Raw genomic sequence first — 23,081 nt, forward strand, 5'->3', positions numbered from 1 at the left:
TCTGATCTCCAACTTCATTTTCCCTGTCAGAGCTTGAGCCTGTGCCCCCTTGTCCTATTGCTGAGTGCCTGGGAGAAGAGACCAACCCCCATCTGGCTAGAACTTCCCTTCAGGTAGTTCTAGACAGTGCTGAGGTCACCTTTGAGCCTCCTCTTCTCCAGGCTAAACACCCCCAGCTCCCTCAGCCTCTCCCCACAGCACTTGTGCTCCAGTCCCTTCTCCAGCCTCGTTGCTCTTCTCTGGCCCCTCTCCAGCCCCTCAATCTCTTTCCTGAACTGAGGGGCCCAGAACTGAACACAACACTCAAGGTGTGGCCTCACCAACGCAGAGTACAGGGGAAGGGTGTGTATCTGTTGCTGTGGATTTCTGTTGCAATGGCAATTCACCACTGACCAAAAACATTACAAATGAAGTTAGTCTGTTCCTTATGAGACAGGTTATTCTGTCTGCAGAGCCTTTCCCTCAATCCCTGTTCAAAGGAAAAAAAAGATCTTTCTAAGATTGTTCATCACTACAACAATTTGAAAGTGCAGTAGGAGCATGGATTCAGCACTCAGATTGCCTTTGTTCTAACAGGTTGAGTTTTTATTAAAGGTAAATAACTACTGCTGAATGCTTGCCTTGAAAATTCAAGTGTTTTCTGCATGGACAGTGTTATGGTGTGTTTATTGTTTTGGTAATGGCCAAGAGAATGGCTTTCACAGAATTATGTAAAGATTGCTCTTATAGTGTTCTGAAAGTTTGTTCCAATTGTGCTAAATGCTTTAGTGGATAGGAGAACAACTTGACTTAGTGTGGAAAAACCTTCCTCCCTTAAGATCTCCCTTCCTCTAGTAAACCTCTCAGGTAAGTGTTTCTGTATGGGTTTTTTGAGTTCATTTTCAAGGAACTCCTGAATAGAATTTTCTTTTGATTTTTCTTTAAAGCGATAAATTTACTATTAATGCTGCGTAGGTCAAGATAATGGAATCCTAAATATTGTCATGTAGTTCAGTTTTGTATAAATTTATATGTATCACTTATTTCCACAGTTGATTAATTTTGGGTAGCTCTCCTCTGAGATTGTCGATGAATCACTGAAGTGAACAGTTGTACTGATGATTTATTCTTGTAACCTGCCTGTTTTAATGGCTTCATCTCTTTTAGACGTTGGAAAAAATATCACCAAGGAGGCATTTTATCTATGAAATATTCCACAGCTTTAAAATTCTTAACTGTTTTTATTCAGGGAAAAAAATAAGTTTGCTTTATTTGCTATTGTGAGATACAAACTTGAAAACTTCTGTCTTATTTTCCAGAATAAATTTTACATAGAAACCAAGCTTAACAGAGACTTAAAAGATGACCTTATAAAGCTGTTTACGGAACATGTTGCAGAAAAGCACATTTACAACCTAATGCGTAAGTAAACCTATTGAGTTTTTCTTTATAATGGGAGTCTGGCAAACCACAGTGCTTGTAGATATTGCAGAAATCCCCAACAAACAGGGAAAATGGCAAATGACCAGTGAGCTTAAATACAGATTCCTTTAAGGCATGAGGAAATGTGGCACACTCAACTTTTAAAATTTTTTGTAAAAATGTAACTTTGTGCAAAGGAATAATTTTCTTGAGATCTGCGGGAACCAATATTTGTTTTCCCTTAGGGCTTGTGATTATGACATGATGAATGTTTTGTTGTTGCTTGTGCTGTTACTCTTTAGTTTCATAATCAAAATCTTAACAGGTATCAGTAAGAATGTGGTGTGGTCAAAGAATTGTGATACTGCTGTGGTTATTGTCATGATGTACTCAAGTACTGCCCACTAGTTAATGAACTGCATAATGCTGACAGCAGTGTCTAAGTTAATGGGTTAATGCAAATTTAATTTGCTTCAAGGGAGATGCACATGAGCACTTAACAGGAACTTTGACTCCTGTGGCGAACCTCTGAGTTTGCCTTCAACCTGCCACTGCTACTGTGTGTTTGTGAGCACAGGGACCTTGTACTGCCCTGGTTTGGTCTTTGAGAGGGCCGTAGGAAACTATCAGAGCCTTTGGCGTGCAGGATATTTCTCCTTTGTCTTTGCTTGGATAGTAATGCCCTGCTCATGGGGCAGTCCCATGGTGTAAAGGAGAGCACTCTGGACTCCGAATCCCAAGGTTGTGAGTTCGAGTCTTGGTACGGACCGTCCCCTGGCAGTTAAAGCCTCCCTGCCATCCCATCCCATCAGATCTCGGATGCTCAGCAGGGTCAGCCCAGGTGAGTACCGGAGGCTGTGACAGTCCCGAGAACTTCACTGTCACTGTCCAAGCTCGCTCGGCCGTGGCAGGTGGACCTGAGGACTTAAATGGTGAGGCCAGTTCTGTGCACGCTGAGCCTCACCTAAAACATCCACTGTGCAGGCTGGAAGGGCACAGGGCACACCCAGGTGGGGAGAGCCCTTCCCAAATCTTCGTTCACAAAGTCTGGCCATACCTACCAATGCCCTGCTCTCTCCAGCAAAGGGCTGGGATAGGAGCATGACTGTGTGTTTTAGGGTCACTGAGAATTGATACCCTGGGAGAAGAATGGATAAACAAAGTGACTACAGCATCAGGAAGCTTGGTGGGAGATCCCTAAAATGATGGGAGATCATCAACTCGGATACCATCTCGTCCTTTCCATCTGAAAAAGCGTCGCTAAGAACTGTTTTTAGCTGTAACAGATCAGATCACCTTGAAAATAGCAGAACCATGAGGAATCCCCAGCCATGGGCCTCACACTTTATTTCGTGCTAAAGAGAATTAACAGTATCATGAAACGCAGTCAGATCGTTGCTGCAACAGGGTCATGGAAAATACAGATGCTATTGCCTTAAAATTATATAACTTTTGTCTATGCATTATCCAGGCAGAGAATTTTTTTTTTCCAGTGGCAAAGCAAAGGTAACACTGGTCAAACCTCTGACATAAGTGATGTGTGTTGCTATGTAATTAACTTTATGGTGATAAAAGCATAATCAAATAGAAATTGCAGATGAACTGTTGAAAGGAGGAGATCTGTGCTGGTGTGTGTGTGTGTAATCAGAAATACTTCCCAGCTCTGTTAATTGCAGAAGTAAAATGAAAACACTGAAAAATAAGAGTAAGCTGTCACTGACTGTGTTGCTGTAAATAGATTCTCTTGTTTAATGAGCAACTTCCTTGGATTCATTTCAGTCTGGCTGCCAGTTTATTAAAACTAAGTTGCTTAGGTTTTATCTTACTCCAAAGAAAGATGATAAATACTGACAGATATGAACTTCTAACTGTGGTATGAGTTGGTTAAATCTTGGATAAGAGGATCTTTAAATTGAGTTTAAAAATGACTAAATAAAATTCTAGGCTTGCTAACAGATTCCAGGGAAGTAATTGAAGACACATGATACAGTACTGTAGAAGTGCTGAAAAAGTTCTTTTGTTGTGTTATTTTCTGCCATTCTCAGCTGTTCTCTGTTGCTTGCTGAAATTCAGACCATAGTAGATTAGAATAGTACCTTCATTTTTGGAATTGTGAGGGCTCTGTGAAATAGGATATAAGCCAGTGTTTGTTATTTACTTGACTTTGGAATTGTGAGGGCTCTGTGAAATAGGATATAAGTCAGTGTTTGTTATTTACTTGACTTCCCAGTGTCAGTTTGTGCGACTGTTTCATGATATTTGATACAGATTTGGTTCAACAAAAAAGAGTTTTTGTATTTTGAGGGGAGAAAAATGCGGTTATGATTGGGTATGCTTAGGAAATTAAAGTCAAGGAAATTGTGATCTATAGAGAGAAATGGAATCCTGGGGCTGTTTTTTAAAGAGATGCTGCAACTTCCACTTCAGTGAGAGGAGAAGCATCCCTTCCCTCTGTTTGAAAAAGCAAATTACAAAATTGGTTTGATCCATTTGTGATCTGGACTTGGAGGATAAGAGTAACATCTGCTGTTGCTCCTGAAGTTTGTTGCTATGTTTTTCTGCACAAAGTGGGTTTAGTTGATAGTATCTTGTCATCCTATCAGAGCCTGGAAGCTGGCATTCCATTTCAGGCTGTATTCAGGAAGGACTGTAGGTACATTGCAGGCTGTTTTTGAAAAAGCTCCTGCTCCCCTTCAAAAGGACAGGGAAACAAAAAAAGTGAGAAAAGCAGTGCAGCACGATCTGTTGGTGTTTGATCTTGCTCAAACTGCCCCAGCCTGGGTCTGCCCTGGGGCCTGTGCTGTGTGGTCGAGGACAGGAAGGTGCAAGATGAACGCCTGGTACAAAGGTCTCTCTGGTGGGAGCGCTTATCTGAGCACTCATTTGCCAAAAATAGAGTGATTAAGGTGTGAATTCATTACTTACAGAGGAAGTGCTGCCTAAGTGAACATTGCTTGGACAAATTTTTCCTGCTCAAACAATGATTTGGTTCCACTTTGGTTTTGATAGAGGATATTGTTTTGAAAGACATCTCTCTCCTATCTAGAGCACATCTCATCAGATAAAGTAAATACATAACAAAATTCTGGCATACACACGTCCATGGACATATTTGTGTTTGTGAAATGCTTTTGCACTCACATTTATCAAGTAAATGCTCTTCAGATTAAAGTGGGTACATTTGAACTAAGTGAATATAACCTGATTATTTTCCTTACAAAGCCAGAGCTTGTAAATAAGACTGCTGTATTCAATGGCCTGGGAGAAGTTGCTGTGTGCAGAACTGCTTAACTGATTGTAACAAGCAAAGATACACCATCTTATTTGCAGAAAGCTTCAGAAATGAGGCCGGGGGGAAAACGGAGATAAATATCCCCATGTCACAAGGGATGGTGGAGAATGTTGTCTTTGTCCCTGCTGCACCTACTGAACCCAAGTCCACCTCCTGCATTAGGTGACTTGTAAGCAGAAAAACCCAGAAACAGATGTGTTTTCTCCTTATGCAGCCACTGTCTCTTCTGGTAGTCCTGCATTGCAATCTCTGTGCCCTGCAATCATCCTGTCTGTTCATTCTTGTCTAGAAAAATGGCAATTACTGCATGAAAGTGAATAACAGCTCCTGAAACTCTACTTCTGGTGCTTGTAATAAGTAAAAATTCAATGGCAGAGAGTATTTACGAGCAACTGCTACTCTCCTCTGTTTGGATGTTGGTAGCTTAGTGTCCAAAACAAGCTTGCTTTTGAATCTATCAAAAGGAAAAACAATTAACAGCACACTGTTGTGTCTCTTTGGTGGATAGGTCACTTGGTTTCTAATTATGAGAGTTTGTTCTCTTCCTGAAAACTCAAGAGTTCTGGGCTGGAGTCCTGCTCTGGCAGGTTGATGAGATGCTCAGCACCTCCACATTGAGAAAACGGAACACTAATTTAAACTGGTCATGTGGATGAAAGCTGTTTGAGAGGTCAGTCTGAGGAGAAGTGTTCATTGCTTTGCTTACAACTCCTTCTTTGCTTACAAGGGTGTTTGTGGGGGAAGTAAGGATGTATCAGATTGATTATGGCACTTACAAATAAGTGGTACCATTAGCGTATCAGTGCAGTACTGAGCCATTCAGTCTGTCTGTGTGTGCAGAAACTGTTTCTTTTGTTACATGTTGGTGTTTGGAGTTCAGGAAGTGGTTTCTGCTCTTGTCAGAGCAATGTACTGGTAGTTACCATTCAATACAAGATGTTCTTTCCAAAGAAGCATCGCCTGCACTTCTCAGTAATTACTCAACTAGGACATCAGGTGAACTTCATCAGAGGGAAAACTGCTTTCTTCAGCACTTCTGATTTGGTTCTTGTTGACTGGGTGTTGTAGTTTGGGATTATTATGTAAATTCTCTCCCCTGCCACTTAACTGCCCAGGCCAGCGGTTGACAAAAGAAGTAGTTAACTGTGATCGCTGGGGTGGGGGCAGGTTTGTCTCTTTTGGTTTTTTTTGGATATTCTCCTCAGTCTTGGCTCGGCGGAACGGGGGAGTGGGGGCTCCAAGGAGGCAGGCTGCCCTGCTGGTTACTGCTGGGGTTTTCCCTGGCTGTCTTGCCGCTGCCTACTTCGGATTACTTTTTTCCTGCCGTGCTGCTACCTGCCTTGGATTTGCTGCTGGTCGCTCGTACCTTTTCTGCTTCTTGGACGGGGAACACAAGGGAAAGAGACTGAGTCCATCTGAAAGCCCACTGCTCGTCTGTTTCGCTGGAGAGGGACTGAAACTCACTCTGCAGCCAGCGGGCTGTGACAAGGACACTTAAGTATAACCTTTTCTCCCGGAGGAAAACCTGCTGGGTTTTGTTGTTGTTGTTGTTTTTTTTTTCCTCTTATGGTGTTGGGGAAGTGGGTTGCACTAGTCTGTTTACATATATATATATATATATATATATATAGCAGTTATCCTTCTTGTATTAAAATTCCTTTTCTTAAATTTGATAAAGAGTGGTGTGATTATTGAGGAGGAGGCCCCTCCCCTGCTTGTGGGTAAAACATTTTGGTTTTTCCCTCAAACCGAGACATTTCTTGGCGCCCAACGTGTGGGGCTTGTAAACAAAGAAGGATAACTGCTATTTTGTGGCACCATGTGGGTCTTGAGCTTAGAGTTCATCAGGACCATCCTGTATAATATATTGGCTTTTTGTTGGTACAAATTCATGCCAAAAGGAGCGGCAGGTTTAAGTCTTATCAACAAATCAATGAGCAAAACTCAAATAGCCGCAATTATTATTGAGTTCTTACTCTGGATTTATGGTGCCATGAATTCGATGCCTTTGGATGTCATGTGGGTGGTGCTCTCCAGGCTGTTTTCCTGCCGCAACCTAAGCTGCTACCTCTGGGGATTCAGTGATAATAGTACGGACCCTTGGGAAGGAACAAAGGGGAATCTCTTCTCCCAACCCTTTGTCCATTCCCCATTCAAGTCTGCTACAACAGCTTTTGAGATGTTTAAATTCTCCCTGGATGCCAGAGATATCTTGCTCTTTATGGTTTTTCTGCAGGGTTGTATCCCTGCAGCTTACAGAATGTTTGAAGGTAGGGCCAGGGTTTTTCCAGAATGCATTCAGAAACCTAGCCCAGTGAAGGGGGAAAAGCGAGAGAATAAAACCCCTGATGCCACAGTGAAGGGAGAAAAGGATGAGGCTAAACCAGGAGGACAGGCCAAGCCTATGGAAGTTGCCCCTATTCAGAAAAGGAAATATAAGACCAAATTAGACCATCCAGCAGACGATGAGGGGGCTGCTGCACCTCCACAGCAAGCAGACCCAGAGCCTGAGATTATCACTGAGTCATTGTCATTTGATAATCTCCGTAGTTTGCGGAAAGACATTGCTCGACACCCGGGTGAGCCCATCCTGACTTGGTTGATCCGAGTTTGGGACCTTATGGGTGAAACCTTACAACTGGATGGTGCTGAAGCCAGGTTTTTGGGGGCTCTGGCCCAGGACGTGGCTATTGAACAGGTGTTCGTGAGGGAATCAAAGCCCCTTTCACTCTGGGCACGACTTCTAACGAGTGTAAGAGAGAAGTTTGTTTATAGAGAAATCCTGCAGGAACATCATATTAGGAAGACTTGGAAGACGATGGAAGAAGGAATTTTACGTCTGAGGGAGATGGCAATGATGGACGTGCTTTTTGGAAGAGGTGGGCAAGCCAATAATGACCCTGACAAGGTCAGATGCACACCACATATGTGGTGGGACCTTTCACGCTCGGGGCCAGCTGAATACACCGATTTCCTGGCATCCATGTATAGGGAAGAGAACCATGAAACAGTGGGCGCAGTAGCAAATAAGCTCCGGATATATGAAAGCATGACCCACAGCCCAATGCAGGCCCGTATTTCTGCTGTAGAGACATTGGTTGAGAGTCTCAAGACGCTGCCTGCAGAGGTAAAAGCGATCAGAGAGGAAATTGGGGAAAGTCTCCAAGTGGCACCAGTGCGAATGAGAACCTCTGAAGTCAGAGCCAGACGCCCCCCAGCCAGAGGAAGTGGACAGACCTCACGAACTGAGATGTGGTACTTCCTGGCCAAACATGGAGAAGACATGGGACGGTGGGATGGGAAACCCACCCGTGCCCTTGCAGCCCGAGTACAAGAACTGAAGGAGAATGGAAGAAGGTCAGTGAGAGTAAGTGCAGTCCCAGTTTCCCACGGGCAAGAATCTGACCCACAGGAGGGCACCTCCCAGGTGTACTCATCGAGAAAAGGTTCTGACCGCTATGACCAGGATCAGTGTTAGAGGGGCCCTGCCTCTAGCCAGGTAGAGGCACGGGACAACCGTGTCTATTGGACTGTGTGGATTCGATGGCCTGGTACATCAGACCCACAAAAGTATAAGGCTTTGGTTGATACTGGCGCTCAATGCACATTAATGCCATCAGGACATGTGGGCTCAGAAACTATTTCTATTTCTGGGGTGACAGGGGGATCTCAAGAGTTGACTGTGCTAGAAGCTGAAGTGAGCTTGACAGGGAGAGATTGGCAGAAACACCCCATTGTGACTGGTCCAGCCGCCCCATGTATCCTGGGCATTGACTACCTCAGGAATGGATATTTTAAGGACCCAAAGGGGCATAGATGGGCTTTTGGAATAGCCACTGTACAGACAGAAGGGATTGAACAATTGAACTCATTGCCAGGTCTCTCAGAAAGTCCTTCTGCTGTTGGACTGTTGAAAGTTGAGGAACAGCAAGTGCCAATTGCCACCACGACAGTGCACCGTCGGCAATACCGAACGAACCGTGATGCTGTGATCCCCATCCATAAGATGATCCGTGAACTGGAGAGCCAAGGGGTGGTCAGCAAAACCCACTCACCCTTCAACAGCCCCATCTGGCCTGTGCATAAGTCTGATGGAGAATGGAGATTGACTGTGGACTATCGTGGCTTGAATGAAGTTACCCCACCGCTGAGTGCCGCTGTGCCGGACATGCTGGAGCTCCAGTATGAACTGGAGTCCAGGGCAGCAAAGTGGTATGCCACTATTGACATTGCTAATGCGTTCTTCTCCATTCCTCTGGCACCAGAGTGCAGGCCACAGTTTGCTTTCACCTGGAGGGGCGTGCAGTACACCTGGAACCGACTACCCCAGGGGTGGAAACACAGTCCCACCATCTGTCATGGACTGATCCAGACTGCACTGGAGAAGGGTGAGGCTCCAGAACACCTGCAATACATTGATGACATCATTGTGTGGGGGGACACAGCAGAAGAGGTTTTTCAGAAAGGAGAGAAAATCATCCAGATCCTTTTGGAAGCTGGCTTTGCCATCAAACGGAGTAAGGTTAAGGGACCAGCCCAAGAGATCCAGTTCCTGGGAGTGAAGTGGCAGGATGGACGCCGTCAGATTCCAACAGAAGTCATCAATAAGATCACAGCAATGTCTCCACCTACCAGCAAAAAGGAAACACAAGCCTTCCTGGGTGCCATAGGGTTCTGGAGGATGCATATCCCAGCATACAGTCAGATCGTAAGCCCTCTCTACTTGGTAACCCGTAAGAAGAATGATTTCCACTGGGGCCCTGAGCAGCAACAAGCCTTTGACCAGATCAAGCATGAGATTGCTCAGGCTGTAGCCCTTGGACCAGTCAGGACAGGACCAGACATACAGAACATGCTCTACTCCGCCGCCGGGAATAATGGCCTGTCTTGGAGCCTTTGGCAGAAGGTGCCTGGTGAGACTCGAGGCCGACCACTTGGATTCTGGAGCCGAGGCTACAGAGGATCTGAAGCCAACTATACCCCCACAGAGAAAGAGATCCTAGCCGCCTATGAAGGAGTCCAAGCCGCCTCAGAGGTGATTGGCACAGAAGCACAGCTGTTTCTGGCACCTCGACTACCAGTGCTGAAGTGGATGTTGTCAGGACAGGCTGCCTCTACACATCACGCCACTGATGCTACCTGGAGCAAGTGGATTGCCCTGATTACGCAGCGCGCCCGTATAGGAAAATCAAATCGCCCTGGGATCCTGGAAATCATCACAAACTGGCCTGAAGGTGAAAATTTTGGTCTAGCAGATGAAGAGGAAGAGCAGGTGACACGTGCGGAAGAAGCTCCACCATACAATCAATTGCCAAAAGAGGAAATACGCTACGCCCTCTTCACCGATGGCTCCTGTCGCATTGTAGGGACTAATCGCAAATGGAAAGCAGCTGTATGGAGTCCCACACGACAAGTTGCAGAAGCTACTGAAGGAGAAGGTGGGTCGAGTCAGTTTGCAGAGCTTAAAGCCGTGCAGTTGGCCCTGGACATTGCTGAACGAGAGAAATGGCCAAAGCTTTACCTCTACACCGACTCATGGATGGTGGCCAATGCTCTCTGGGGATGGTTAGACCGATGGAAGAAAACCAATTGGAAACGCAGAGGGAAACCCATCTGGGCTGCCGATATATGGCAAGATATTGCCACCCGAGTAGAGAAGCTGATTGTGAGAGTCCGCCACGTAGACGCACACGTGCCCAAAAATCGGGCCAATGAGGAACATCTCAACAACCAACAGGCAGACCGAGCTGCGCAAGTGAAAGTATCACAGACAGATCTGGACTGGCAGCACAAGGGAGAGCTGTTCTTGGCTCGATGGGCCCATGATGCCTCGGGCCATCAGGGCAGAGATGCCACTTATAAATGGGCACGAGACCGAGGGGTGGATTTAACCATGGACATTATCTCTCAGGTTATCCACGACTGTGAGACATGTGCTGCCATTAAGCAGGCTAAGAGAGTGAAGCCCCTGTGGTATGGTGGACGCTGGGATAAGTATAAGTACGGGGAGGCCTGGCAGGTTGACTACATCACACTGCCACAGACCCGCCAAGGCAAGCGCTATGTGCTCACCATGGTGGAAGCAACCACAGGGTGGCTGGAGACACACCCAGTGCCTCACGCCACTGCTCGGAACACCATCCTAGGCCTGGAAAAACAAGTGCTGTGGCGACATGGCACCCCAGAACGAATTGAGTCAGATAATGGAACTCATTTCAAAAACAGCTTAGTTGCTACCTGGGCGAGAGAACATGGCATTGAGTGGGTGTATCATATCCCCTACCATGCACCAGCTGCCGGGAAAGTTGAGCGGTGTAATGGACTGTTGAAAACCACTTTAAAGGCGTTGGGTGGAGGGACTTTCAAACACTGGGATCAACACTTAGCAAAGGCTACATGGCTAGTCAACACTAGAGGCTCTGTCAATCGAGCCGGCCCTGCCCAATCAGAACCCCTTCACACTGTAGATGGAGACAAAGTCCCTGTAATACACCTGAGAGGTATGCTAGGGAAAACAGTCTGGATCAACCCTGCCTCAGGCAAAGGCAAACCCATTCGTGGGGTTGTCTTTGCTCAAGGATCTGGTTCCACCTGGTGGGTGATGCAGGAAGATGGAGAGACACGATGTGTACCTCAAGGGGAACTTATCTCTGGGTAAACGACTCATATTACTGTATTTGTAAACACTTAATTATTTGAAAGAAAATTTAAGTTTAATGTAGAGTATCGGCATGGAAGAGAATTTAGGGGTGGATAATGTTGTAGTTTGGGATTATTATGTAAATTCTCTCCCCTGCCACTTAACTGCCCAGGCCAGCGGTTGACAAAAGAAGTAGTTAACTGTGATCGCTGGGGTGGGGGCAGGTTTGTCTCTTTTGGTTTTTTTTGGATATTCTCCTCAGTCTTGGCTCGGCGGAACGGGGGAGTGGGGGCTCCAAGGAGGCAGGCTGCCCTGCTGGTTACTGCTGGGGTTTTCCCTGGCTGTCTTGCCGCTGCCTACTTCGGATTACTTTTTTCCTGCCGTGCTGCTACCTGCCTTGGATTTGCTGCTGGTCGCTCGTACCTTTTCTGCTTCTTGGACGGGGAACACAAGGGAAAGAGACTGAGTCCATCTGAAAGCCCACTGCTCGTCTGTTTCGCTGGAGAGGGACTGAAACTCACTCTGCAGCCAGCGGGCTGTGACAAGGACACTTAAGTATAACCTTTTCTCCCGGAGGAAAACCTGCTGGGTTTTGTTGTTGTTGTTGTTTTTTTTTTCCTCTTATGGTGTTGGGGAAGTGGGTTGCACTAGTCTGTTTACATATATATATATATATATATATAGCAGTTATCCTTCTTGTATTAAAATTCCTTTTCTTAAATTTGATAAAGAGTGGTGTGATTATTGAGGAGGAGGCCCCTCCCCTGCTTGTGGGTAAAACATTTTGGTTTTTCCCTCAAACCGAGACACTGGGGCTTTTACAGATTAAGCTTGAGCATACAGAGTGCTTGCTCCGTGTAGATTGTAATGGCATGTAGGCAATTGTTGAATGTAGTTCTCCCTGTCAGTGCTTGTCTGAGTTCAGAGCTAAAACCCAGTGTAAAGACATATCATATATGTTTACCAAAGGAGAAGTTTTTCTCATGGTTTTTCAAGAAAATTTATTTGAAAAAAGTCCAGAGAAGGGAGACCACTCACAGCTGGCTTCATTATGTTAATAGTTTCTATTTAGTTATAGAGAGAAGTTTGTCTCTGAAGATTCTTACATATGACAGATTGTTGTTTTGAGATGAACTCTGTTAAAACTTAGTCTTAATAATGCCAAGGTCATGGGTTCAATCCCCTGTGTGGGCCATTGACTTAAGAGTTGGACTTGATGATCCTTGTCGGTCCCTTCCAACTCAGAATAGTCTGTGATTTTGTGAAGACATTACAGACTGATGATAGAGGGTTTCAGGTGAGGGAAGAGATCTTGTTACTCTGTTTTCTTAATGTTTTCTTTTTAGTTGGAAGTGTGTTAAAGTTCAATAGAAGGACTATTTATGTTGGAAAAGGTTTTCCTTTATAAAGATGTCAGGACAGATATTTCTACTGCATTGCTGCTTTCTAAAAAGTACCAGAAAAGTTAATGTGGAAGTTGGAAAATGTTGCTGGCATCAACCTGACAGTGAAGTTGTCCAACTGTCCTTTCAACAGGTAGAAATTTAATGCAAAATTACAGAGAATGAACCTAATTACAGCTGTTAGAGGTTGATCAGTGTAGCAGGGAGCATGTTTCTTGTGCAGGGATTTTCCTGGTGTTTGTGCAGTGGGTAAGCAGGGGTGTGTTGCTCTGTGGGCACCCAGCACTGTGTGTGTAGCAGATGTTCTGCTGTGTTGACCTCCAGAAGCCTGTTACTGTCAGTGAATGAAGGGACCCTCATCTCTTTGGCTGTGTGCTGCTATGACATAATGCTTTTTGTTAATACATTCCATATCCAGCTTTTGTTTGTGAACTCTCTGAGAAGAGCAGTGTAAAATGCTGAGAGGAGGACTCTGATTGATGCCAAGTTCATGACCTGACTATACAGCTACAACAGAGACCACAGGGTTTATTTTGATGGGTGCTGGATTTTTTTATTCACTCCTTATGCCTCACCCTTTGGCAGAGATAGACCAGAAAAGGACAGATTAGATTGGCATTTGTCCTGCTTGAGGTGGCGTTTCTTTTCCCCCCTTCCATTTTGACATCTGTCTCAAACACTCTGTGTATGAGAAGCAACCTGTTATTACCTTGACACACAAACTGCAGAGAAAATCCCCTGAAAAGAGGAGAAAACACTCTCATAGTTTTTCAGTTTCTTGCACAAAGTGTTGCCCCCACCCTTCCTGGTGCTGCTGCCCTTCAGATTGACAGTCGAGGAGTTGTTCTTTGTGCTTCTCATTTCCATGTCAGATCTAATGACTGTGTTTCAGAAGAAAGTAGCAGTTACTTTCTTACGTGAACTTGATCTCAAATGTCTGTTCTGAGTTGGTTTTGACAAAAAGCATTGACCATCATGACAGGTTTGGTGCAGCAGAAGTTTGATGACCACAGGCTTATATCTGAAAGGTGTGGTCCCTGAGCTGAGAGTTTCATTGCATGGTTGAGGCTGATTCTACTTCAGTAAGTGGTGTGGTGCAAAGGGAGCAGATCTACTGTCCAGAAACACCCATGTGTTGGTGTTGAGGACCCAGTGTTGGCCTTTACATGTTTTTTGGAGAGTTTTATTTGACACTTGCTAATGTCTGGTCCTTTGGACAGATTCCAGTTAGTAGCAGCTCGAGCACATCTGGTTTACTCTTGCCCAAAAAGGAATGAAAGTAATATGCTCCAAGGCAGCTCTGTCATACCAACCAAGGAATAGTAAGTGGAGGTGATCAGTCAATTTGCTTCAAAACCACATTTCTAATCTGAGCTAAAGCTTTAATATAGAAACTGTCCTTGTGCATTTGAAATCACTATTCTTTTTTCTTTGAGACACAGAGTAACTACTGTGATGACAGAAACAATGTGTTTAAAAAATGTCCTGCTTGATTACTGAGGCCCTTCTGTAATATACTGTTACTCAGCCCCTAGACACTGCTTTGCTTTGGTTTTTCCTTAAAGTGTGCAAAACGGGTAGGAGAAGAAAATCTGTACATCTTCACTCTGGCACCTTCATAAAATGTTTCATGCCTTTTAAGCAAAAGAACAGAAAAGAGCTTGATTTCGTTAAAAAATAAAAATTTAAAAAGGCAGAATTACTGGTCTGTGGAGTGACTTACTCTCTGTCTTTAGAATTAGCCTGTGTATCAGGATGGGGAAAATGAAATGAAAAGATTGTTTTCTCAGTGCTTTAAAACTGAAGCAAGGTAGCAGAGCACTAGTACAAAGTACAGATTCATTCCAGTATGTCAGACTAAAGCAGGGTAATTTGTTAGAATTCCTCTGAACTAGAAACTAATACACCCTTTTCCTCAACTATGAAGCTGTTGAAATACCAACTTCTGACAGTAAATGGTTTGGGGGGAAAGAGGGTTCTGTAGCATAAAGGGTCCTTTTTTGAGATGTAGGGAAGGGTTACTGAATGGATTCTGAGGTTCTTCATTAAAATTAACTTTAAAGATTTTTATGCATCTATAGTATTGTGAATTTCTTCAGTGTTTAATTTCTAGTTTATTTTACATAGGCAAATAGTTTAATCTTATTCCCATCACTTCAAATTTCCAGTTCTAACATCAAAATAATGTTTTCCTTCCTCTCCTCCCTTCTTTCTTTGCAATATTGGTAGGCATAGACAGTGACCTCATCATTGTCTAGAACTCCCTGAAGGGAAGTTCTGGCCAGGTGGGGGCTGGTCTCTTCTCCCAGGCACTCAGCAATAGGACAAGGGGGCACGGGCTCAAGCTCTGCCAAGGGAAATTGAAGTTGGAGATCAGAAAAAAATTCTTTGCAGAGAGAGTGCTCAGGCATTGGAATGGGCTGCCCAGAGAGGGGGTGGATTTCCCATCCCTGAAGGTTTTTAAACTGACCTTGGCTGTGGCACTGAGTGCCATGATCTGGTAAAGGGACTGGAGTTGGACCAAGGGTTGGACTTGATGATCTCAGGGGTCTTTTCCAACCCAATTGATTCTATGATTCTATGATAACTGATAATGAAAATCAACTGCAGTATTGATGCCCTTCTTTTCCAGCCCCTGGGGAGTGTGCTGGGATGCTCTTGCAGGAGCTTGTCACATTAATGTCACCCTTTTCTTAGACCTCACAGGAACCCCTATACTCTCAAGGGCTAAATAAGGAAGCTTTGGTAGCTGTTAATCTTTCTTATACCCTCTGTGCTCTGCAGATCTGATGGAATGATCAAGAGTAACACACACACACCAGTTTAAGGGTGGTATCTCTAATACTGAAGTAGCTGTAATTTGACATTTAAAGACAAAGTAATTGTGTTGTAACACTGGAAACAGTCTGTGTTGTTACCAAGTGTTGTAGAATATGCTCACCTTCCTTAAGGAACAATCTGCAGGCAAATTTTGTCTCTGAACTAAACCTTTCATCAAAGAACTAGGTCATTTTAAAAAGTTGTAGCTGTGTTTTCCTTGTTTCATGTTGATTAAGTTGCAGCACCTGAAATTAAGTTGGAAAATACAGTCTCAAGTAATGACCATCATGGTTAATCTGTCTCCTTGGCAAAGAAATAGGAATAATGTTTCCATTTCAATAAGCTTTCATAAAATTATATATGTGAAAATACCACCTTGTTTTCCAATTGTAGAAGTCCAAAAGCATATATTTCTACATTTATAGCTTTGTTCTTCATATTTGTTTTTTTACAGCTTTGAATATTTTCCATGTGGTTAAGATTCAAAATTTTTGTTTTGTAGCATTTTTATTAGATACTTAATAAAGCTTTTGGTCTATGTAATGAATATTTTAAAAAGTAATCTGTGGCTTTATTAAATGCCCAGTAACAAATGCTTAATAATAAAGACAACTTTTTAATGTTTTGTTTCTGATCTACATTTTAATTCATTAGAAACCTATAAAGAAGTTAGTAAAAGTTTATTTTTAGTTCTGTTTAAAAGCAAATGAAAATGCAAGATCAAAAGGACATGGTGTAACTGTAAATGTGAGGATAAAGCCCAAGGGAAAATCAGTTTTCATTCAAAAGGCTTTTGAAGTTCTAGATCAATAATTAACATGTAGAAATTGGGCTTCAGTTAAAGCAGTGAAAAGGCAATATATGGTCAAGCTTCAGCAGTAAATTTAATAATAAAGTAGGCAGCAGGTAAAAAAACCAAAACAAACTCAAAATGCCAAATAACAACAATTAAAAACAAACATAAAAACCTCCACCCAAAACAGCAACAACAAAAACCTGCAGCCACATCTTGGATGCCATGTGTAGCAGTTCCCTCCCTGTTTAATTGCTGTTGGCATGTGGGTTTCAGTCCAGTGTTTTACATGAACTGGATTGGAAATTAAAGGCTGGGATAAAGGAACCATCTTCAAGGTGAATGTGATTTTATCACGGCGAAATAGAAAAGTGTGTGTGGTCAGATGGACCCTGTGTAATTTAGCTGAGAGAAAGGTAGTTTATCATCCTCCAGATCTGACTGCACGTGCCCTGCTGATCCCCCCAGAGGGCACCAGTGCTGAGTGAGGCCGTGCCGCCCAGGTGTGTCTGGGCCGTGCTGCCCGGCCGTGTCTGGGCCCTGCCGCCCGGCCGTGTCTGGGCCGTGCTGCCCCAGCCATGTCTGGGCCTTGCTGCCCCAGCCGTGTCTGGGCCCTGCCGCCTGGCTGTGTTTGGGCTGGTTTTGGGCCGTGCTGCCCGGCCATGTCTGGGCTGTTTTTGGGCCGTGCTGCCCGGCCGTGTTTGGGCTGTGTCTGGGCCGTGCTGCCCGGCTGTGTCTGGGTCGTGCTGCCCAGGTGTGTTCAGGCCATGCTGCCCAGGTGTGTTCAGCCCATGCTGCCCAGGTGTGTCTGGGCCGTGCTGCACAGGTGTCCCTGGGCCCTGCTGCCCCAGCCGTGTCCAGGCCGTGCTGCCCGGCCGTGTCTGGGCCATGCTGCTCAGGTGACCCTGGGTCCTGCTGCCCCGGCCGTGTCTGGGCCGTGCTGCCTGGCTGTGTTTGGGCCGTGCTGCCTGGCTGTGTTTGGGCTCTGCACTGCTGACAGCTCTGGTGTTCCTGCTGTGCACCCCTCAGTACCTCACCTGCACTTGTGAAGGGGCTCAGTTCTGTGGGAGCATTAAACTTATCATGCTGCACAATAATATAAAGAATTAAGTTGTAAAGAGCACGATTTGTACAGTGAGGTAAAGATCTCTGGCATACACCTGTTTACATTAAGCAATGGGTTCTGCTTCTCTTGAGGAGTGGAGAGCAACAGCTGACTAATGCTTGAGCTGTGGAATCTGTTGGAATTACTTTTAATGGGAATACGGTTTTCAAAGCACACTGTTGAATAATTACAGCCTTGAACACATCTGCTTAGGTCATACTTATGTATGATATGTTAAAATAGCTTACTTTGAAGTTACTGCAAAGGGAGGAAAAAACCCATTGTAATAACATGCAAAAGGTTCACTGTCCTGCCAGGAAAGTTACATCTTTGCTAAGTAAAATAAATCCATTCTCAAAGGAATGTTGAAGGAGAGAAAAATATTTTTTAAACAGCAAACCCTTTAGATTTTGCAAGTCAGTCTTGAGTTATGACCAAGTGAATTTGAACCTGTTACGATATCATCTGCTACTCCTGGAGTTACTGGGGTCCTGCCCCAGGTACCTCACTGTACTTAGGAAATAGCTTAAATGTTCTTCAAAGAACAAGGTTCTTCAGTGTTTCTGTGTGATAATAGGGTAACTCAATTACTGCAGAGTACCTGAAGGGTTGCAGGTTCATCCCTCACTCCAATATAGTTCATCCACTGCTTCTCAAAAATCCTTGAGGCCATTTTGGGTATTGTGTCTCACCTCAGTTCAAGAATATTTCAAAGCATCCTTATATCTTTCTGCAAATAGAGCATTTCATCATGGAAATCCACACTTCTCTTCTTTGATTCTGCCATGAGTTATTTTCAAGACTATTTACATGTTAATTGACTTCTTTGCATATTACTTACTTACTCTGTAGAATGTGATATTAGTTCATAAACACTGCGGAGGTGTTCAGATATTATCACAGTGTCATTACCACTGTCATTCAGGTAAGGTTTAGGTTTATTCTGCCTCACCCTCCTCTATCTTTGTAAATGCTGCAGGTGGGAGTAGGTAGAAGGAGTCTGTGCAATTTTTGTGTTGTAGAGTCTCATTGGTTATGCTAACAAAGCAAGAGGGAAAACTGTAGAATTTGTTAGTCTTTTGTAAGATTGTAAAATAACAGAGGTACATCAGCCTGTCTGGCACAGCTGTTTCTATTCCCTGAGTCTCTCAAGTAGTAACACAGAATAGAAAGTCTAGGTTGGTTTCATTGCGGAACTAAACATGAATTTGTGTGCAAATAAGTTTTACATCCTTGTCTTTAAACCTGGAATTGAGATTATTTGGATCTATCCAAATAGAGGAGTTTTGTTTGTTCTTACAGAGATTGTTCTGAAAACACAAATCCTACAGCAGTGCTTGTCTTTCTTCAGGGACTGATGTACAGCTCTTGGAAAAGGTCTAGGCTGGGTTAGTTCATACTGTGTGGTTTATTGCACAGTATATTTTTAATTTTTATTGAGAAATGGGAAATATATGCCCTTACTTTGTTATGTTGTTGTTGAATATAATACTATCCTCCCTGTATTTTCTGACTGTGAGTCAGGAGGGAGTGATTTCCATTTGCACTGTAGCAGGATATGTATGCAGTTGCAGAAACCAAGATAAGAAATGTTAATTTCTGAAGCTGCAATAAAGTGATGAAGATTTTTTTATTTTAAATAATTAGTTTGACTTGTCTTAGTAATGTAATTTAATGTCTACATGTAAGGAGCAAATTCACAGTTCTCTGGCCACTTTGAAAATCACTTGATGAAGCTTAGGCTGAAGTAGCCACAGTCTAATTAAAGATACACATGTTTTTATATATGCACACGTTGTTTGGATTGTGCATTACTGTCACATTATAAAGCATTATGCCTGTTTTAATTCTGTGATTTGCAACTTTCTTGGCTGCCAAGAAGCTGCTTGAAAAATCTTTAGGAAAGAGCCTATTTGAAACATCTTTCGGGAAGGGGCTGTAAATATGTCATTACAAAACAAATCACAGGCTCTCACACTCTCAAGGCTTCGGCTGAAATGAGCAGGCACTTTTGAAATGGTTCTTTGTAAAATAAATTCATCCATAACAGTTAAATAAAACAACTTTGATTACTTGGAGGTTAGAAAAAATACTTTGTTTTAATTTCCCTGTGACATGAGCCACTTAAACAGCTTCAGAAAGAGAAGAGCATGCTACTGAAGATTTTTCTTTTTGTGGTAAGCACCATAGTGGCAGCTGCTGGAGCCTGACCTGGAGGTGCTCTGAAGCTTAAAAAGCAGAGTCTCTGCAATGTGAGCCCAAGAGAAATGCCTTGTAGGTAGAATTTTAAGAGTAATTTCTCTTCTCTGTAGTGGATACAGAAAGGTGTATATGTTGCTCAACTCCTTTGTAGACAAATGGAAACTGAGAGGCAGCAATTGCTTTACATCTTAATTTCTATCTCTTTTTCTGTGTGGGTTTCTGTAATTCAGATGTAGGTACAAAACTCATATAAGTACAAATCAGGATAAACTATCTTAGTAAAAGCTTGTAAATGTGCTAAATTTTCCACAAGAGGAAGATGCAATTGTTGCAATGTTTACTACAGAAGATATCAAGAATGAGATTAAAATGTTAATTTGTCTTTAAAATAACAACTTCTCTTATTTGACATTTACAGTTTTTACACTACATGTACACAGACTTTCAATCCATCCTTAATTTTACGTACAAGGTTCTAAATGTATAAAGCAAGGATTTGTGGATGTTCAGGTGTTTAACACTCAGTTTGAGACTGCATCTCAAAGTAAATTGTTTGCTTCAGGTCTGTGTCTAAATATTTGGAGCCATTGCTTGTTTGGTTTTGTCTAACAACTGCTACTGTCTCCAATGGATGAAAAATAAGTTATTCCATATTTTTATCATGCATAATCTGAACAGACTACTTCTATTTAAAGGTGATTTTTATTACTCTAGAGAATTAAGTTGTCAAGGTGAGATACATGACTGTTTTCTTTGTGTGGACATCAAATACAAAAAAAGCACAACTATTGTATTTTCTATGGTGAAATATATGTGTAAGAGCCTGTATCTCTTGGTTAGAAAAATTACTGATTCTCTTGATTTTGTTTCAGCTTTACTTTTGGAAGCTCAGTCAACACCCTTTCAAATAACTCCTTCAACCATGGCAAATATTGTGAAGGGCCTGTATACACTACGACCAGGTAAAAAGGGAGAGTGTCTGTACTAGTCTCATGCTGTGGTTGTGGTATGTTTTCCTAAATATGTGTTTTCCTTTATACTCTCTATTTGATCCACAATTAACAAGAAAAGTGTGTTAGTGTGTTGTGTTCTGTCCATCATAATGCTTAGTTCTACCCTGGTTCTTGTTGCCCATCTGACTGCACAAAGTACTGTGTGAGTACCAAATACACTTGAAAAAACCAGTCCAGCCCTCTACTCCAGAGGCAAAGGGAAGATCTGTATAAAGAAAGAAGGCTGTTAATGAGTCTGCCATGGCAGTTTAGAAGTATTGAAATTATGAAAGTTACATTGCAAGTTGCACTTACAACAGTTCTTTGGCATGAGGTGAATGTTTCTGCTATGAAGCCATTGTTTGGTTGGTTTTATTTTGTGGAAGAGCTTAATTTGACTCGTGTACACATCATGGCATCTTAAGAGCAATTATATTGAAAAGAAAGTGGTGTTGCAGATTTTAATTAATTTCTTACCAAAATGTTTGGTTCTATAAGTTTTGGAGAACTGAGCAGAGCTTTACCTTGTGTTTGAGAAGTTTTTAGAAACAGGAAGGGTTCAAAATATCCTTAAATAAATGGTACCCACTTCCCTTCCTTTTACAGTACTGATAGTTTCTTCTTACCTTGGTGGGACTGAGAGAAGGGTTGTGTGTGAGCTTGAGTCTAGTTTTGCTTTGCAATCCCCATTTATGGAAATAGAAATGAGGGTGGGAATACTTTAGAAAAAGCTTTAGTGCAATATTTAGCATTTATGCAAGGCAGGAATGTGGTGGACACTCCATTTACAAAATGCATGGACAAAGCACTTTCAGTAAGAAAGGACTTTAACAACAGCAAAATAACATATTGCCATCGTTTTTAAGGCAATACTGATTTCATTTTTATACTGTTCAGGACCAAAGAAAGGGTGTATACATAAGTGTAAAAGTGTCACTCTTTTGAAAGCAGCTCAGTGTGGTTGTTTTTTGGCCACACAGTACTGTAGATGGTAGACTTGTGTTTTCCCAGTTTCTTGTTTCAAGTGATCCTTGTCTTGCTCTCTGCTTCACAACACAGGAGAGACTGGTTTGGCTTGGTATCATGAGCCTGACCAGATTCTGAGTTGTTTCACATCTGTGAGATATTTAAATGTGAGCATTGTTCCTACAATTTGTGATGCCTGTTCTCCACAGCTGGTTAGGAAGACCCAGGTGAGGGACTTTCAGTTACTATGTCAGCAGATTTGCTGAAGTGCCTAATTTGCTCTGATTACCTGCTTCACAAACTTCTCAGCCTTTGAAAAAATGAGGAGCTTTAATGTCATTGCAACAGAAGAGCCCAGGGTAGAAGTAAAAGTCTGTTCTGTGCAAGTTCCTGAGGATGAATTCTGAAACAATCAGGGCAAGGGCTGCTCACTTGCACGTGGGACTTGCTGCACTGGAGGTATCGTGGCTCTGGTGAGCAGCTGACTGGGGAAGTAAAGCAGCAAATGGGCCCAGTGGAAGGGGATCAGAGCAGTGCTGTGAACTGTCTGCCTAAAAGTGCAGGGAGTGAAAGGAGAAGTGATGCTGATATGGCTGGTGGCCATGGACTTTCCCTTCTCCTCAAGCTGGAAGTACTTCAGGGCTGTCAGGTTTCAAATGTGACAGAAAAGTCTCTCTTCTGATTCTAGCTCTGTACTGGGACCACTCCTTTTTAGTATCTCCACCAGTGATCTGGGCAAAGGGATCAAGTGCCTTCAGTCAGCTTGCAGATGACACCAGTTTGTGCAGGAGCATGGGAATTGTGATGTACCTCAGTAATCAAATTTAAAAGTATTCCTTTTCTATAAGTAAAGATTAAATTTAAGATAACTGTACAACCTCTGGAAAGAATGGCTGCAGAAATACTTGTGGGCTATTTATTTTTCCTCAGACCTTGTTACACAGTTGCAATAAAGCCAGTTTTCATACTTTGCTCAGTCTCTTCTGTGTTTCTTACAATTGGCATTGAAGCAGTTTTAAGGTAAACTGTAAGACAGTGTTCAGTGTAGTGAAATTAAATCACATTTCTGTCCTGAAGCTGAACCAGTACAGGTTAGAATTGCATAATGAACATTAAAAAACGTTCATGTAAGATCAGTGAGAGAAATGTATTTATTCATTTGAAATGGGGGATGGAGATGGAGGATTGTATGGTGATATACTGTGCTTTTTGGAAGTGAGGCTCAGGTACATTTTGTGTAAAGGTACATTTTGTGATGAATTTCCTGGAATAAAGTGTTACAAACAATTATCTGATTATCAGGGTGAATTGGCTGATCATCAGTTGCCTGTCCTTGAGAGTGTCCAGAGACTTGGCAGGTCTTGTGGAGATTCAGCAAGAACTGAATTTCAATTTGATGATAAGATTGATGAAAAAAGCTCCTTTGTCTATATGTAAACATGAATTTTAAGTTTGATTATTTGTTCT

At 42.9% G+C, this 23,081-nt stretch overlaps 1 protein-coding gene across 2 annotated transcripts in view; it reads left to right on the plus strand.

Moving 5' to 3' along the window:
* CACUL1 (CDK2 associated cullin domain 1) overlaps nt 1-23,081 on the plus strand; it is a 54,624-nt gene that overhangs the window by 27,068 nt on the left and 4,475 nt on the right. For both annotated transcript variants that reach the window (XM_071563337.1, XM_071563335.1), the window contains 2 exons: nt 1,299-1,401; nt 20,529-20,618. In XM_071563337.1, coding sequence (XP_071419438.1) covers nt 1,299-1,401; nt 20,529-20,618 — 193 coding nt within the window. The remainder of the gene's footprint in view (nt 1-1,298; nt 1,402-20,528; nt 20,619-23,081) is intronic.

The sequence above is a fragment of the Pithys albifrons genome, chromosome 9, assembly GCF_047495875.1.
Source record: "Pithys albifrons albifrons isolate INPA30051 chromosome 9, PitAlb_v1, whole genome shotgun sequence".
Taxonomy (NCBI): Eukaryota; Metazoa; Chordata; class Aves; order Passeriformes; family Thamnophilidae; genus Pithys; species Pithys albifrons.